This window comes from Carcharodon carcharias, chromosome 2, assembly GCF_017639515.1.
Source record: "Carcharodon carcharias isolate sCarCar2 chromosome 2, sCarCar2.pri, whole genome shotgun sequence".
NCBI lineage: Eukaryota > Metazoa > Chordata > Chondrichthyes > Lamniformes > Lamnidae > Carcharodon > Carcharodon carcharias.
In genome coordinates this window covers 213,148,518-213,165,023 of record NC_054468.1, presented here as the reverse complement: position 1 = coordinate 213,165,023, position 16,506 = coordinate 213,148,518, and the positions used below count along the sequence as shown (strand labels likewise).

Below are 16,506 nucleotides of genomic sequence, written 5' to 3'. Positions count from 1 at the left end.
GATTGTAGTGAGGTCCATTGATTACAGTAGCCCAGGTTTTCCAACAGTGTGGCCATGTAAACTTGTCGCTCCCTGAGATGCATGCATGCCCCAAGTTAAAATCAGGGTTCTGGATTTGATCAGAATAATTTCCTGATGGCAGTCCGAAAATTTCCTTTTACTAGTTTGAATCTATGGCCGGAATCTTCTGGCCCCGCCGAAGTCTACGGACGTTTCAATGGTTTGCTGAATCCGGCGTGGGGGAACATGCTGCAGTGGGGCTGGAAAATCCCAGCTTATGTCTCCTTGTCCTATTCCCATGGTTTAACATGCAGTAAAATTCTGGGTTAAACTTTCCACAACATTTACTATTCTGTACACTTCTATAAGTTAACCTTTCAAACTCCATTTCAGTGACCGAAAATCCTGAAGGGTCTAAATTTCCATATTGCTGAGGCTATTTTAAAGATGCTGCTCTAATGACTTAACCCCTCTGTTTATTGCAATAGCAAAGAAAGTAATTTCATATCAACAAAATGCCATGTATATGTCAATGTCTCACAGTGTGATTTCAAATGCACTATAGCTTGAAGCCTTAAAATACTAATCACTCATGTACAATTTCATTATTTTGGGCATGATGAGGATACATTCAAGAATTGGCTAAAGTTGAAGGTGACTGAACCATTTTCGTTAAAATTGGTCACACAGTTGTAATGGTAAGATTGAGTTTTGCATTTTTACTTAATGCTTTAGGTTGAACATCCCCAGAGATCTAAAAAAGCTGTCTGGCACAAGCTGTTGTCGAAGCAACGTAAACGGGCAGTTGTGGCCTGCTTCCGGATGGCACCACTCTATAATTTACCACGGTAGGAACTGATTGTTTTGCTCCCACGGTAAAAGAACTTATATCAACCATTTACATTTCCCCATGCACAGGTGAGCTTGTCCTTGTCATAAATGCAGGAACTATTCATAACATAATAAACAGTCAGGCAGAATGAGACAGATTTTTGTGGAGTCGTAAAGACTCCAGAGTCTTTTAAAAATGGCGGCAGGGGCCCGATTCCAGGTTCCCTCCCCCAGTCCCGATGCCCCCAATTGGCGCTGTGTAAGGGTACGGTTGGTAAGCCCACACCCTGAACTCCCAACCCAGCTGTCTCTATGGCAGGCATAGGCATCTCCTAACATCCCGCAGTTTTTGTGGAGTCGGGCCAGCTTCTCCATGACTCATCATGCATGCAAGCTTGTCTGAGAGCCCAGAATCTCATAAAAGGATTATGTGTGTGAGTTTGTTGACACAGCTTAGGAGAAGATTGACAACAGTATGATGTCATAATCCATTTTTTATGTGATTACTTTTGTCAATGGCTCAATGCTTATTTGCACAAGATGGAGAATTGATGAGTGCTTATAGCATCTGTTATTTAAATGTCTAGTTGATTGACACATTTTTAGGGCTGTAACAACAACAGTTTTTTAAAGAAAGTTATTAATTTGTTAGTATCGATTTCATTGGTTCTGTGTAGAATGTATACTGGGTGATTGGGCATGGAAGTGTCTTACATTGGCATGGAAGGTATGAGGGGCCAGTGGAGATAGGTGGGGAGGCATGAGTTGGCATGGAGGGGGCATGAGAGTGAATGAGGGGGTGTTGTTTGTCAATGTATCAGTAATTGCATTGCATCTCAATTACATTGCTAAAGACAATTACGAGTTAAAACAGGCAATGGGCATTGATTCTCCCATCAAAACAGTATAAATAGATACAGCTGGAACATTCTGGTGTGGAGGTACTAGGAAGTGAACTAGTTGTCTGCCTCATGGCTTACAGAGAGCAGAGAAGAGAGTGATGGAGGCGCTTGGCTGTGCCAAGGGAGGAGCAGCACCCTCAGGAAAAAAGGGTGGCTAGGGCACCTGCACATGCTGCTGAAGAGCCACAGTGATCCATCACTGGTTTCTGCCTAGCTAGACCCAGGGTCTATAGACGCTGCCTTTCATTCCTACAGATGACCGACAACCAGTGTTGCCGTAGACTGCGCACGTCTAGGGAATTGGTCGGTCACATCAGCCAGCTACTGCAGGATTTGACGCCATGGGGGCATGGAGGACATCCACTGTCAGTGGCTGTGAGAGTGACTGTGGCGCTCAATTTTTACGTCAGTGGCTGCTTTCAGAGCTCCGCAGGTGACCTCTGTGGGATATCACAAGCCTTTACCCACAAATGCATCCGTGAGGTCACAGATGCCATCTTTGCAAGGGCACACAACTTTGTGCATTTTGCCTGGGACCAGGAGAACCAGGATGCAAGAGCGATTGGATTTGCCCAGATCTCAGGTTTCCCACAGGTGCAGGGTGCCATTGACTTCACTTACGTGGTGCTCAGATCTCTGTTGCAACAAGGGGTCAACTATGTCAACATCAAGGGCTTCCATTCGCTGAATGTTCAGTAGGTGTGCGACCACCACAAATGCATCCTGCAGGTGTGCTGATGGTTTCCAGAGAGTATCCATGACTCCTAAATTCTCAGTTGGTCACAGACCCCTGACATCTTTTGAGGTCCACAGAGGCTCCATGGTTGGCTCCTCAGGGACAAGGACTACCCGCAGAGGATGTGGCTGATGACACCTCGTGCAGCGGCCTCAGAGTGAAGTATAATGAGGCTCATGCTACAACTTGCAACTTGGTGGAGCAAACCATCCGGATTCTGAACATTAGGTTCCAGTGCCTGGACTGGTCTGTTGGAGCCCTGTAACATAGTCCATAGGGGTGTCACACATCATCATCACCTGCTGTGCCCTTCACAGCCTGGTGTTGCAATGGGGTGAGGAGTTGGCTGAGGAGGGGATGGAGGAACTGGAGGCCTCCTGTGAAAAGGAGGATGTCGATGGTGATGAGGTTCTCAAAGATGATGATGACGGCCCTCACACTGGCCAAACGAGGCAGGCCCGCTCGGGAGGCCCTCATAGCTGCTAGATTTGTGGAGGATGATGACGACATGCAGTGAGGAGACACCATGGGTCCTAGCATTGCATCTGTGAACGTTGGACTCCAGTCTGGCTTATGGCAGCACACATACCCTCTGTGATAAAGCTCCTGTCATAGAAACACAGTGGCAGGCCTAATAGTCACTGGATTGCAGGAGGATGATGACAACATGCATTGAGGACACTCCATAGATCTTCACATAGCCTCTGAGAATATCTGACTCCTGTCTGTCCGAGGGCAGCTCATATCATGGAAACTTCAAAAGCACTTAATCCTTTGTCTGCCTTCAGCACCTGACCCCTTCAGGAGCACAGAGTCACTGGTCACAGATCCTGAAGAGAAGGGGGGCCAGCCCCACTTTAAAGGTGCTGACAGCACACAGAGAGAATGATAGAACTCGGTGATGTCTGCTCACGACATTCCGGCAGCTATGACAAGCCAGCAACTTTGGTATGAAGGCTACACAAAGCACAGGGAAGAGGCCCTGGGCTGAGACACGTACCTTTATCTTGTGCAGGAAGGTTTCACATCTGAGTGACATGAAGACTGCTCATCAGAACAAGGAGCCATAGGCAGAGGAGACATCCTTGGGAGTTTATTGACAATAGTGAACATTATGTACAAGTGATTATCACCCATGTCCTGGCTGTGCAATGACATCTTCTTAACTTTCCTAACCCTGCCGCTATGTCTTGTTGCTCCCATGACATCCACAGCGGAGGTGGAGGCAGCCTGCTGACCACTATGCCCTGTTGTCTGTGATGACCTTGGTGGGCATCCTCTGGAGGGCTGAGACCTGGAGTATCCCAGCCTGCTTTCAGGGTCCTGCTGTGTGGCAGTGGCACCCTCCTTGGCCTGTGGAGCTGGAGCTGCTGAGGTCACAGGAGGAGGGGATTTGGAAGGGCCAGACACTTCTGGAGTCACCTGGATGGGTGGCACCGGGAGGTGCACCTGCTGATCCTCCTCCCTATGGGTGCCTGAGGGCCCCAGGCTGACTTTTTGAGGAGAAGGGGTAGCTGGAGTGAGTTCAGGCTGCCCCACACCTCTCTTGCATACACGCGGTTGGAGGCCAACTATGGCGTCGATGATGGAGTTGAGCCTGCACAGCAGTGCAGGACCGACGTCCTAGACCAAGGTTTCCATTGCTGCCGCCATCCTACCTGTGTTGACCTCGATGCGTTGGCATGTTGGCGCTATCACCTCAGCCTGAAGGCAGACAGAATCCTCCATCATGCCTTGCGATCTGAGGAGTGCAGCGGACATCCCTTCCAGATGTTCCTGAGCTTGCCTTTGCAGCTCCAGCAGCTGTGACGTGACTGAGCCCAGAGGCTCGTCATCTGACTTGGACTCAGCAAATACCTGGCCTCCAGCAGTCCTCTGAGTGCTGGGGACCTGGGAAGTCCCTGCTGCCGCCTGCTGTGGATCAGACAGTGCGATGTGCTCACCTGATTGTGATCCTGACGCTACTCTAAGCTGGTTCCCCCCAAGGTGTGTGTCTGCGCTGGTGGAGGGTGTGGGTGAGTGACAGGACTTCAAGGAGGGTTTCAGTGGATTCCTCTTCTGAGCTTCCCTCGGGTCTTGATTGGAGGCCCTGGGTCATGGACTCCCTTGGCTATTTCCCAGATGTGTCTTTGAAAGCAAGGAGAGTTAATTAGTGCATGGCAGTGGCCTGTGAAACAGGACACATCACTCACTGCATAGTTGTCTGATGGATGTTGTACTGCTGGATCCTCACTTGGCAGATCACCACTGACCTCACCGTCAGCACAGGACCAGTCTAGATCCTCGACGGCTCTGTTTTCAAAGTCCGCGAGGACCTTGATTTCAGGCATTCCTCCACCGGTCTGCGACTTCTCCCTATTGTTGTGTGCCAGCTTGTCCTGCATAAATAGAGATGGAGAGAGTGCAGGCAGGTTGCCTGCCAGTCCGGATGCTAAGTATGCCTGGCATGTGTGGGTGGTGAGTGGTCCCATGGACGGGATGAGGACGGTGAAGGTGTGTATGAGAAAGTGAATGGTGATGTTCCTTGAACTGGCAGTGAGTGAGGGCCCTGTGAATGTGTGATGGGTTTGTGAGTTGAGAGTGATGAGTAGACTTATCCTAGCTTAATGGAGGAGATCATTCATCCTCTTGTGGCACTGGGTGGCTGTCCTCTTTTGAAGGGCATTGGCAATGACCAAGGCCAGATTGATGATGTTGCTGCCCATCCGGCAGCCAGAGTGGGGTTAAAGGACATCATGGCAGGCCTCCACTGGATCCAAAAGGCGCTTGAGGATGCAACATTGAACATGGAGGATGCAGTCTTCTTGCCTTTCCGGGCCATGTCTTCCGTGCAGCAGTTGTGGGCTGGAAACGCTGAGAGATGTGCGTGTGGCCAGACTTTAAATATGGTATCCGGCGTAATGAAAAGGTGAGGTGATGGCATGGCAGGCGAATGAGAGCCCACCCACCATTGAAAGGCCTGTTTCCCAGGAATGCATAATTAATGTGGCAGATTTGGGATGACACGGTGTGAGAAGCCTCCATTGTGGCTGGCGGGTAAAGCCTCGTTTTACCCACCCGCTACTGCACTTAATGCAAATCTAGGACAATTCCACCCTAGCTTTGGACTTGTTCTTCCACAACAAGCAGTTATTGTGAGTAACCTTATGCGGTGTGAGGGATGAGGGCTAGAGGGCCTAAAATATAAGCAAACAACTAGGATGAAGTCCCAGTGGACTAAAAAGGGTCTTTTAAACAGCCTATTTTGGCACTTGGTCGCTTCTGTGACCACCTCTGATCTGCTTCTGGTAGGGGACCAACTTCATCCAGCACAACCTCCTCACCCCCATAGCAAAAATTGCGTTTGACAGGGTACTTTATACCGAGGTGAGTCTGCCGAGTTGGGAAATTTCCTGACTTGAGCTTCCTGCCTCGGTAGCGAACATTCAGCCTAACATATTCCAAACTGCAAATGAGTACATGTTTATTTGACTGCATCAACAACTTGTATTGACCTACAAGTCTAACTTGGCAGATAACCTAGGACACTTCACAGAGGAGATCAGGTTATACAACAATCGACATTTGCGACTTTTGAATTCTCTGCCTTAGAAGATGGTGGAGGTGGGGCCATTGAATATTTTTAAGGCAGAGGTAGATAGATTATTATATAAAAACAAAAAACTGCAGATGCTGGAAATCCAAAACAAAAACAGAATTACCTGGAAAAACTCAGCAGGTCTGGCAGCATCGGCGGAGAAGAAAAGAGTTGACATTTCGAGTCCTCATGACCCTTCAACAGAACTGAATGAATATTAGGAAAGGGGTGAATTATATGAGCTGGTTTAAGGTGGGGGGAGAGAAGTGGTGGGGGGGGGGGGGGTTGTGGGTGTGGTTGTAGGGACAAGCAAGCAGTGATAGGAGCAGATAATCTCCTATGTCACAGAAAGGAGGACAAAGAGGTGTTGAAGGTGGTGATATTATCTAAACGAATGTGCGAATTAAGAATGGATGGCAGGACACTCAAGGTACTCATTTTCCCTACTACTGATGTTAGGCTAATAGGTCTTTAATTCCCTGTTCTCTTCCTCCCTCCTTTTTTAAATAGTGGGATTACATTTGCCACCCCAATCTGCCAGGACTGTTTCTACAGAATTTTGGAAGATGACAACCGATGCATCCACGGTGATTCCCTGAGCTGAGAGTGCGCTCTTTCACGCATGCACACGAAAGAGCGCACTCATCTCCCTGAGGCTAAGTGCTGCCTCAGGGAGATTGGCTCCACAATAAAAAAAAAATTAAAAACAGAGAAAAAAAATTCCCTGACATGTGCCCTCATGTGACACTGTCATATGAGTTGGGACATGTCCATCAATTTTAAATACACATTTATTAAATTTTTAAAAACCTACATGAAACCTCATCCCACCCTTGATTGAGGTTTCATGCTTTTTCCAATGCCCACCAGGGGTCCTGGCCTGCCCGCCAACCTTAAGGTTGGACAGGCAGGTCCATTAATTACTTCAGTTACTTTGTCAATGGCCTCAATAGACCATTGACAGGTTGGCGGACGCACAGCTGATTCGGCTGAGCCCCCGCCGACCTGAAAATTGAAATGAGGTGGGGTAACATTGGGAGTTCCGCCCGACATCATCCCGTGTCATTTTATGCATTGGCGAGCAGGCCCTGCCCCCGACTCGCCGACCGGGAAATCCTGGCCCAATGGCACTGATAGATAAATGGGGCATTAGCATTAGCTTGCTGCTTCAAAGGAACATAGCAACAGGAGTAGGCCATTTAATCCCTTGATCATGTTCTGCCATTCAATAAGTTCATGGCTTACCTGTATCTTAACTCCATCCACCTGCCTTGGTTCTGTAGCCCATAATACCCTTACCTAACCAAAGTCTCAGTTTTGAGATTTTCATTTGACCTGCACTCAACAGCTTTTTGGGGAAGAAAGTTCTAGATATTCACTACCCTTTGCATGAAGACCAGTTGCCTGATATAATTTGTGAATGACCAGCTCCAATTTTAAGGTTATGCCTCTATGTTCTTGATTCTCCCATTGTATTCTATCAACTCCTTTAATAATCTTAAACATCGTAATTATATCAGCCCTTAATCTCCTATATTTAAAGGGTGTACAAGCCCAATCTGCACATAATTTAACTCTTTTAATGCTCGTACCATTCTGGTGAATCTGCACTGCACATTCTCCTAGGCCAATTTATCCTCCCTGAGATAAAGCGCCCAGAAATTAATACAGTTTCTGACAGTAACTTTCTGTGCCGCTGAATGCATGCGAGGCCTCCCTGGTAAATTTTCTTTCTCAAGGGTGTTTGATATTTGTGCTACATTTTACAAGAAGAATTGGAAAAATTGTGTTATTTTTAAAATTGTTGTAAAGATAGGCTCCAACATTTATGAACAGAAATTTCAATGAGAGATTAACTGCCAATTTATGTTGACATAGTCATTCTTCTTCTTTACATTATTTAAAGAAAGCCTTAATCAAATTGAAGCAGGTGAAGAAATCTAGCTTGAGGTGCGAAGTGACCAGATATTGCTGCAGCTGGTGGCAATGACTGACAGGACAGTGCTAAAACCTGGGCTTCAGACAGCAGCATTTATTCCTATAATCAGTTTAACATTATATGAAAAGTAATAAGGTCCTAATGTAACAAGCTAAGCAAATAATCTTATCATAACTGTCATTGGTGTATTTCCCTTCAGGCACCGGGCTGTCAATCTCTTCCTTCAAGGCTATGAGAAATCCTGGATTGAGACTGAGGAACATTATTTTGAAGACAAACTAATAGAAGATATAGCTGTAAGTAACACTTTGCTGTTGGCCTTTGTGCAGCCTGATTTGCACAGAATCTAATAAGGTAATAGAAATGTGAAGTAGTGTCATTATTGTCCTGCCTTTGCTTTTACCTTTCTACCAGGACTTGATGTCCTTTTTCATTGCTCTGCTATGGGCAATGGGCACGTTAAAAAATCATTCATAGGGAATTCCTTTGTACATTATTTTAGCAAAGATGGTAATCCGTTCAAAAAAAAATGCCTTTGTTAAAATAGTGCACCGAGGAATGTCATACAAATATGTTGCGAATATTGCAGAGCTGCATTTCAGTGCAAAACAGGAATTTTAATTTTAGTTAAAATTTCATAGATTCACAAGATCGATTATTGTTGTCGCATTTTTAGGTTCAGTATGGGCATAACAGCATTCCTTGAAAAGCTATAATTTTTTCACACTTACCATTCTGGAATCTGCAAGACAGGTTTCTTGTTCCCAGCTGGTCAGACACATCAAAAAAAAACTTGCATTCCTTTCGTATCTAGAATATGAAGAAGCATCTCAGTGCACCTCACCACTAGGGGAAATGAAAACAGACTCCACGCGATCTCAAGAGATGGCTAAGTGCACAGGACACAGCAAAGGATATGGGTTCTGACAACATCCCAGCTGTGGTGCTGAAGACTTGTGCTCCAGGACTAGCTACGCCCCTAGCCAAGCTGTTCCAGTACAGCTACAACGCTGGCATCTACCTGACTGCAGTAGTTCAGGATCACCACCAATTTCTCAAGGGACGCCAGGGATGGGCAGTAAATGCTGGCCTTGCTAGCGATGTCCATGTGCCAAGAAGGAGCAAAACATAACATAACTGACCCCACAGAAAGGAAAGATTAGGGGGGGTGATCGAAAGATTGATTACAGACACATGAAAAACAAATAAAGAGCAAATACAACCAATACTAGAAATTTGAATTTGAAAAGCAGAAGAGGTTCAAGATATACAGCAAGGTAATGAACACATGTGAAGAGAACAGGTTGTCAAGATTTTGGCTTTGTCCTCTTATTCAGATGTTAGTTGTCTGTTCTCTACATGGATGTCGATTGACCTCCTGCTGGTTCCTAGTCTTAGGAAATGGAGATAGTTTAAGTAAGTTATATGTGTATTGGGCTGTGCTGGGAATAAGGTAGATCCTTAAGTTTAAGTTTAATTTGTATTTCTATATTTGCGGGTTAAAAGGATAAAACCTGAGTTTTAGTTTCACTTTAAAAGATGCCTACATTTTAATGAGATTTTATGACTCTTGAAGGGAAGTTAAAAACAAAGTAGAAAAAACTGTGCTGTTGCCTAGCAACAGGGGTCCAGGAGAGAGAGGTCCCACACATACATATAGACAGAAACTGAAAGCAGTTTGGGTTCAGTTGGTCAGTGTGCTCTAGAGTTGAAAGAAGAAGCAGAAGCATAGGAGGAGGGACAGATAGCAAGTCCCAAACTAAAGTTGAAACCAGCTGCCAGGAGAAGTTGGACAGGAAGGAGCCACAGGAAGCAGGTTTCCCCAAAGAACAGAAGAAGAGGGTTCCCGAGAAAAACTTCTAGTCAAAGGGAATGAACAGGAATCTGGATAAGGTCCTGTTAAGTGAAGTTAAGAGTGAGGAGCAGAGAAAGCTTAAAGGGAGAAGCTGCAGGACACAAGTTCTTAGGGAGTGGAGATTAGAAACCCTTATGTGAATAACGAGGTTCAGTGAAACTGGTTGGCTGACAGTTTCAAGCGCCTGGGGGGAGTTGAGGGAGAGACCCATAGCATCAGTTTAGGGTGGCATCTGTCACTTGGTTTCAGAGAGTGGTGTGTCTGACTACAGGTCACCTATTGGTTTACATGGACGGTGTGCTTACTGTGAACATTAGAGTATAAGATAACTTTTGGAACTTGTGTTATTCTTACAAATCTGTATATAACTGTAAAAGTATAGTTGTGGGTGAAGGAGTATTCTAATATAGTTTATCTTTTCCTGTTTAATAAATGCTCTATTCTTTTGTTACTAGTTCATTAGCTGACTCCCGTGACTCTGTTCAGTAGCCACTCCATGTTTCTAAACAAAAAAAAGTTAGGGTCTATCAAGCTGGGTTCCACCCTAGGATCTGGCTGGTCCAATAGTAACATCAGCTGGGATCATGACAATTTTTTGTTCTTGTTTGAGACCTGAAAAATTGCTGCAACTGTCCAAAGTCAATTCTGGTCCAGCAGGGTAATCTGTTCTTTTGTGATATTATGACGTGCTTTTATGTTACATTTAGGGCATTTAACTGGCTGTATTGTGAAATGTTTTCACTGAAAACTGTACTGTATATTTTAAGGCTTTTGTTAGAGACCCTGTATTAGGTACGTTAGTAATTAGTGCCACAATTTTTCAATGGAATTTCAGTTCATTTATAAGTTTATCTGTTTATTTCTTTAGAAACCGGGGGAGGAAAAACCAGTGGAAGAAGAGGAGGGAACCAAACGACTTGACCCACTTCACCAACTCATTCTTCTTTTCAGTCGGACAGCTTTAACTGAAAAATGGTAGGCTTAACAGAATAGTACAATTAGAATAACTTGCTTTTCTTTGTTTCTACTTTTGACAAGGGAGGAACCACAAAGTTCAGACCTAAAAACCTACCTGAACCTGAAGCCAAGAAGACAAGAGGAGCAGGAGTAATTCTTATGTCCCACATGTAAATTGGGGGCGGCTGCCAGCCCAGGCACATCAACTCCCGAATGGTATCCCTGTACTTACCATAGACCCTTGCTCCTCCTTGCAATTGGCAAACCGTCCCTTGGGGCATGAATACTACTTCCAGTATGTTGGTCACCTCTTGTTGACACAAGGGGACCTCCTCAGTGCAGACACAGTGCTTGTTGTCGTTGCTCAGTTCGCACGTGAGAAATGGGACAAGAATGAATTTCCAGCTCTATGTTCCATTCCTACCTTCTTGATCTGGATGGCATCATAATGTCAAGCCATTACCCATTTGACCTTCTCTTGCTATCCTGCATCAATACACTTTCCCTGGCTTGCAAAGCCGAGACTTTTTACCATCATTGGCAATTGCAATATCCCTTAATGTTGTCCTCTCGTTAACACTTTCTTTGCTTGTGATATGGCACATTGCTTTCTTTTCATCTGGACACAACCTTTGTTTCTTTACTATACCCATTGCCACATTCTTTGGCTCTTGGATCATGAAATCTTTTGTTATTTAATCTCCCCTGCTCTCCACTCTATCACAGACCTTCTCTTTTGTTCTTCCTGCACCTTCTCCCCTTCCACTGCCTTAAAAACTCTTACATTTCTATCTGGAGTTCTGATGAAAAGGCATCGACCTGAAACATTAACTCTGTTTCTCTCCAGCGATGCTGCCTGATCTGCTGAGTATATACAACAATTTTTGTTTTTACTGCTTTCTTTTTTATTTCTGAACTTGTGTTGAGCCAATATATTCATTTCAAGAAAATGGCTCTGAATTTGGATTCTCTACCACTCCATTTTATCAGTGTAGATGGTGAGGACAGGGTAGCGACACTAAAAATGACTTCCCACCAATTGTCTATCTGAGGCCTGCCTGCTGTAGTTCTTCACATAAAGAGTCTTTAGTGTATGGAATTGGAATCTGGGTAAAGTGATAAAGTAATACGTCAATCATTTCAGAAGTTATTGGGTGTTTTGAAAGAATGACTGTAATATCTCTCTGGATGGATGAGCTAAGGTTGGGGAGGCGGTGGCATAGTGGTATTGTCACTGGACTAGTAATCAGAGACTCGGGGTAATGAATTTGAATACCAGCCATGTAGATGGTGAAATAAAAATCTGGAATTAAAAGTCTGATGACAGCCATGAAACCATTGCTGATTGTCGTAAAATCCCAGCTAGTTCACTAATGCCCTTTAAGAAAGGAAATCTGCTGGCCTATATGTGACTTCAGACCCACAGCAATGTGGTTGACTCTTGAATGCCCTCTGAACAAGGGCATTTTGGGATGGGCAATAAATGCTGGTCTAGCCAGCGATGCCCACATCCCAAGAATGAAAAAAAGCATACTCATTTGTTTTATGGTTCAGCACATGGAGTGCTACCATTTATGGTGCTGAAATTTCTGAACTGAACTTGCTGAAATGACTTATTGAATCTATCCTGTCACGTTGCTATTGAACAGATAGGTAAGCTTTTGGGTAAGTCTAAGGCACATTGTTTGGGACTGAGAACAGAGTGATGAGGAAATGTTAGAAAAGTTTGGACTCTTCAACCTTGAAAGGAGGTAAGTGACAGGGGCACCTTATGGAAATACACACATAATACTAATCCGAAGGAAAAGGTACTAAAGCATCAGCAACTATTTACTATTAAACTACAGTTATTGAATTTGGCTACATAGGTACAAAGTGGAAAAGGTAAAGTTCAGAACTGATTATGTTGATTAATCCCTGCTATGGCCTTTGAGAATCAAAAAACACCTCATTAAAAGATAAGTCAGAAGTTGTGACGGACTGTAGTTTCCTATGAAAGGATGAGCCAAAATTTCATCTATGGTCAGTAAATCCATGTCAACTAACTTTTTAGCTGCAGAAGCTCAGGATTTCCTTGGAGCCACTTCCACGCTACTAAATTAACTTGGTGTGTAAATGACGATTCCTCCACACTTCTGACAAAGTTATAACGTGGAGTGAGAGCATCTCAGAGGACACTCTGGGTCTGTATTGATTACTCCTTTCTCATTCTTAAGATAGAGACTATACCAGCAAGGCAGCATTTATTGCTTATCTCTGGTTATCCTGAGGACGTTAAGAGTCAACTCCAATGTGTAGTCATGTGATGGCCAGATTGGGCAAGGGATGATCTGATCCTTGAATTCTACCTCACCACTTGATAGTAGGATTTTAATTCACTATCTCTGGCTCGTTATTCTATTACCATGCCGTACGAGTATAATAGTTGGTGGTATGATCATGGGGGGTAGATTTTCTATGGGGATTCTCCTGATAATTCATTGTAACTTCATTGGGAAACCTGGAGAAATGATGTATATAGCCATTTACACTGCTTCTTTAAGGTTTCTGTGGACAGTCTGCCAAAGTTATGGAGGGAGATCAGAACTCCTTGGGAATTTGAGCCCATGTTCTCTAAACCAAACCAAGATACAAACGCTTAAAAATATCCTGAAGTAGTTCAGGTATGATTTTACATTACACTTAGAACATTTTCTTCTAATTTCCTCAGTAACCTGGAAGAAGATTTCCTCTACATGGCTTATGCTGACATTATGGCGAAGGTAATGATTGAATTTCATTGATAAATAAATTCAGTGCAAATCATTTATGTAAATATTAAGACTCAATTCTTCTCTTCAGATAAAATAATTTACATTGGATAGTTCTTCCAAAGCTGTGATGGGGTGAACAAATGGCTTTATCGTCGCTTTATTCTTCTCATATGGCAGAAAACTTTGCGGAGATTCACAATATGTAATCTTGCTCTCAGGGGGCGATCAGAGTGGAACTGATGGGAGAGGTTTGGGTGGGTGCAAGAGGGCAGGGAGTTAGAAGGTGACCCAGGGGGTAAACACTTAGCGATCAGCAGCAGTTGGCTTTAGAGTCAATAATGAGCCAGATTTAGTAAACAATTAATGGCGCGTGAACATTTATTCAGTTGCGATTGTAATAGGCTGGATTTTGTAGAGCCTGTTGGATTGGGCAAGTTGGAAAGTGGGCACAGAGAATTGCACAGGAGGCTGCACATCAGACTCCTAGGGGCAGAAAAACTGTAAGCAATTAATTCAGCATTGGGGAGGTAACAAAATGTAGCGTGGAGCAGCTTATGCAGCTCTGCCTGCAACCACTGATGAGAAACAGCAGCACCAGCAACACCACCAGCAGCAGGAGCAACACCAGTAGCAGCAACTGCTGCCTTTTCCTCATCTACCTGCTGCTCCAGATAGAGAAGGTGAACACAGAGCTCCAGCTCTCAAGGAGACGACATCCCCAACACAGGGTATACCAACAGAGGATCAACTTTCTGGGTATGACTCAGCAACACCATCTTAGGAGACTGATACTTTCCTGGCAGGTCATTGCTGATTCCTGCAGCCTCTTGGAATGAGACCTCCTTGCCAGTGGACCAGGTGGCCATGCATTGCCAGTGACCATCATGGTCACCACAGCCCTGAATTTCTTTGCCTCTGGCTTCTTTCAGGGATCTGTTTGTGACGTCTGCAAGATTTTACAATGTGCTGCACAAAACTACATCTCACAGGTGACCGATGCTTGGGCAGCCAATTATGTCCATTTTACATCCGATGAAGCCACTCGGAACAAGAGAGCTGACAGATTTGCGGCGATGGCTGGATTCCCACAGGCTCAGGGATAGATTGACCTAAGTGGCAATCAAAACACCTTTCAATCAGCCAGCGCTATTCATCAAAGGAAATTTCACTCTACGGATGTTTAACTAGGATCCACTGAAAGATTATCATGCATTTCTGCGCAAGATATCCAGGAACCTGCCATGCTGCCTTCATTCTATGCCAGTCAAATCTCTCACAGATCTTCCAAACTCCAAGAAGACTTTAGAGAATGGCTGCTTGGAGAATTGGGATACCTTCTAAGGACATGGCTGATGACCTCTGAAGAGTCTTACCACTGATGCATAATAACAGTACAACAACCACATGAGCACAAGAGTGGTCATTGTATGTGCAACTGGGTTGCTGAGGATGTAATTTAAGTACGTGGTAGACATGCTGATGCCCTTCAGTATGCACCAGCAAGGATGAATTATAATGGTGTTCTGTGCTACAACCCAGAAGATCAGGTAGTGAAAGATAGAAGTGCAGCCAATATTTACATACTTTCATAAGCATTTACTAACAGGGAAACACTTTACAAACATGCACCTCCCCAATCAATAATTACAGTTTCATTCTATTCCATTTTGCAGGGGCCCTAGTGAATCTCCAGTTAATGCCCACCACCTGCATACAACTAAATACAATTTACAGTTAGCAGACTGTGCCTTGTACAATATGCCAGGATAGTGAGGACTGCAGCTGCAGGAGGAGGAAGGTGACAGGATGGGGTTGAGGGGCTCACAGGCAAAGGGGACTCAGGGAAAGGACAGCCTCTGAGATTCCTGAGTGGATGACCTGGGGTGCCCAGTTGCCACTCCTCGTCCCTTCGGGTGCCCAGGGGTTTCAGCCTGACCCCTTGAGAGGAAGGAGCACCTGGAGGGACGTCGATGTGCCCCTCACCCATGGCTCCCGCAAGAGAGTCTACACACATTTCTGCATTCTGCTGGACCAGTGTCTCCATGGCGTCCACCATCCTCGCCATGGAGACCTCCAAAGGTGAACATGTGGGCAGCACTTCATCAGAGAGCAGGCAGACGCGCTCCTCCAACTTGTGCCAGATGAAAGACCTGAATTAGAATGGACATGGAGAAAGATTTGAAGTTATCATTGTGCACAACGATACAAGTGATTGCTTTGTGTGCCTTTTGACTGTGTGATATCTAATTCTGTCACCAAATATCTGGGAGACCTCCATTTTGATACAGTTATATGGTTTATAAGGATATTATGTTTCGGACTGTGTCTTTGAATTTAATTTAAAATTGTCACATGAACAGGGACATGTGAGAAATGGGTCTGAAAAGTTTTTATATTCGCTGATCGAAACCTCATCCTGCCCGTGGATGAGGTATCGCAGAAAATCCAAAGGCCACCTGGCCGATTTGCCTGCCCGCCCGCCGACCGAAATATTGCGCGAGTGCGAGATGACGCTGGGATGCTCGCCTGACTTCATCGTGTGTCATTCTATGCTCGTTTGGGCTGGGTGCACACCCGCCTGAAGAGCACAATATTCTGCCCACAGATACGTTTTGCAGCAAGAGAGATGCAATTGACGTAGCGAGCTAGTTTTGAATTTGAAGTAAAATTCACGTGCCAGGAATTCTGATTATAGCTGTTTAATGTGTTACATGTTCTAAATTGAAATACATTTCAACATGTTTTTACTGCAGAGCTGTCATGTAGAAGAGGATGAGGATGGCGAGGAAGAAGTCAAAAGTTTTGAAGTAAGACTTGCCGTGATTAATCTCTCAGATGATACACATTAGAATATCTTTCATAGCTTTCATGTCTAAACTAATTTTCTTTTGTAGACGTCCTTGCTTAATGCCAACTGCTTTGAGCTTTCCCCCTGTAAACTTGCTGCTTATTTTAA

The 16,506-nt window shown here is 44.7% G+C and overlaps 1 protein-coding gene across 1 annotated transcript in view; it reads left to right on the top strand.

The window, feature by feature from the left end:
* ryr2a (ryanodine receptor 2a (cardiac)) overlaps positions 1-16,506 on the top strand; it is an 806,696-nt gene that overhangs the window by 674,045 nt on the left and 116,145 nt on the right. Inside the window, exons 74-78 of the mRNA XM_041213076.1 lie at positions 736-848; positions 8,185-8,281; positions 10,709-10,815; positions 13,508-13,559; positions 16,304-16,357. Coding sequence (XP_041069010.1) covers positions 736-848; positions 8,185-8,281; positions 10,709-10,815; positions 13,508-13,559; positions 16,304-16,357 — 423 coding nt within the window. The remainder of the gene's footprint in view (positions 1-735; positions 849-8,184; positions 8,282-10,708; positions 10,816-13,507; positions 13,560-16,303; positions 16,358-16,506) is intronic.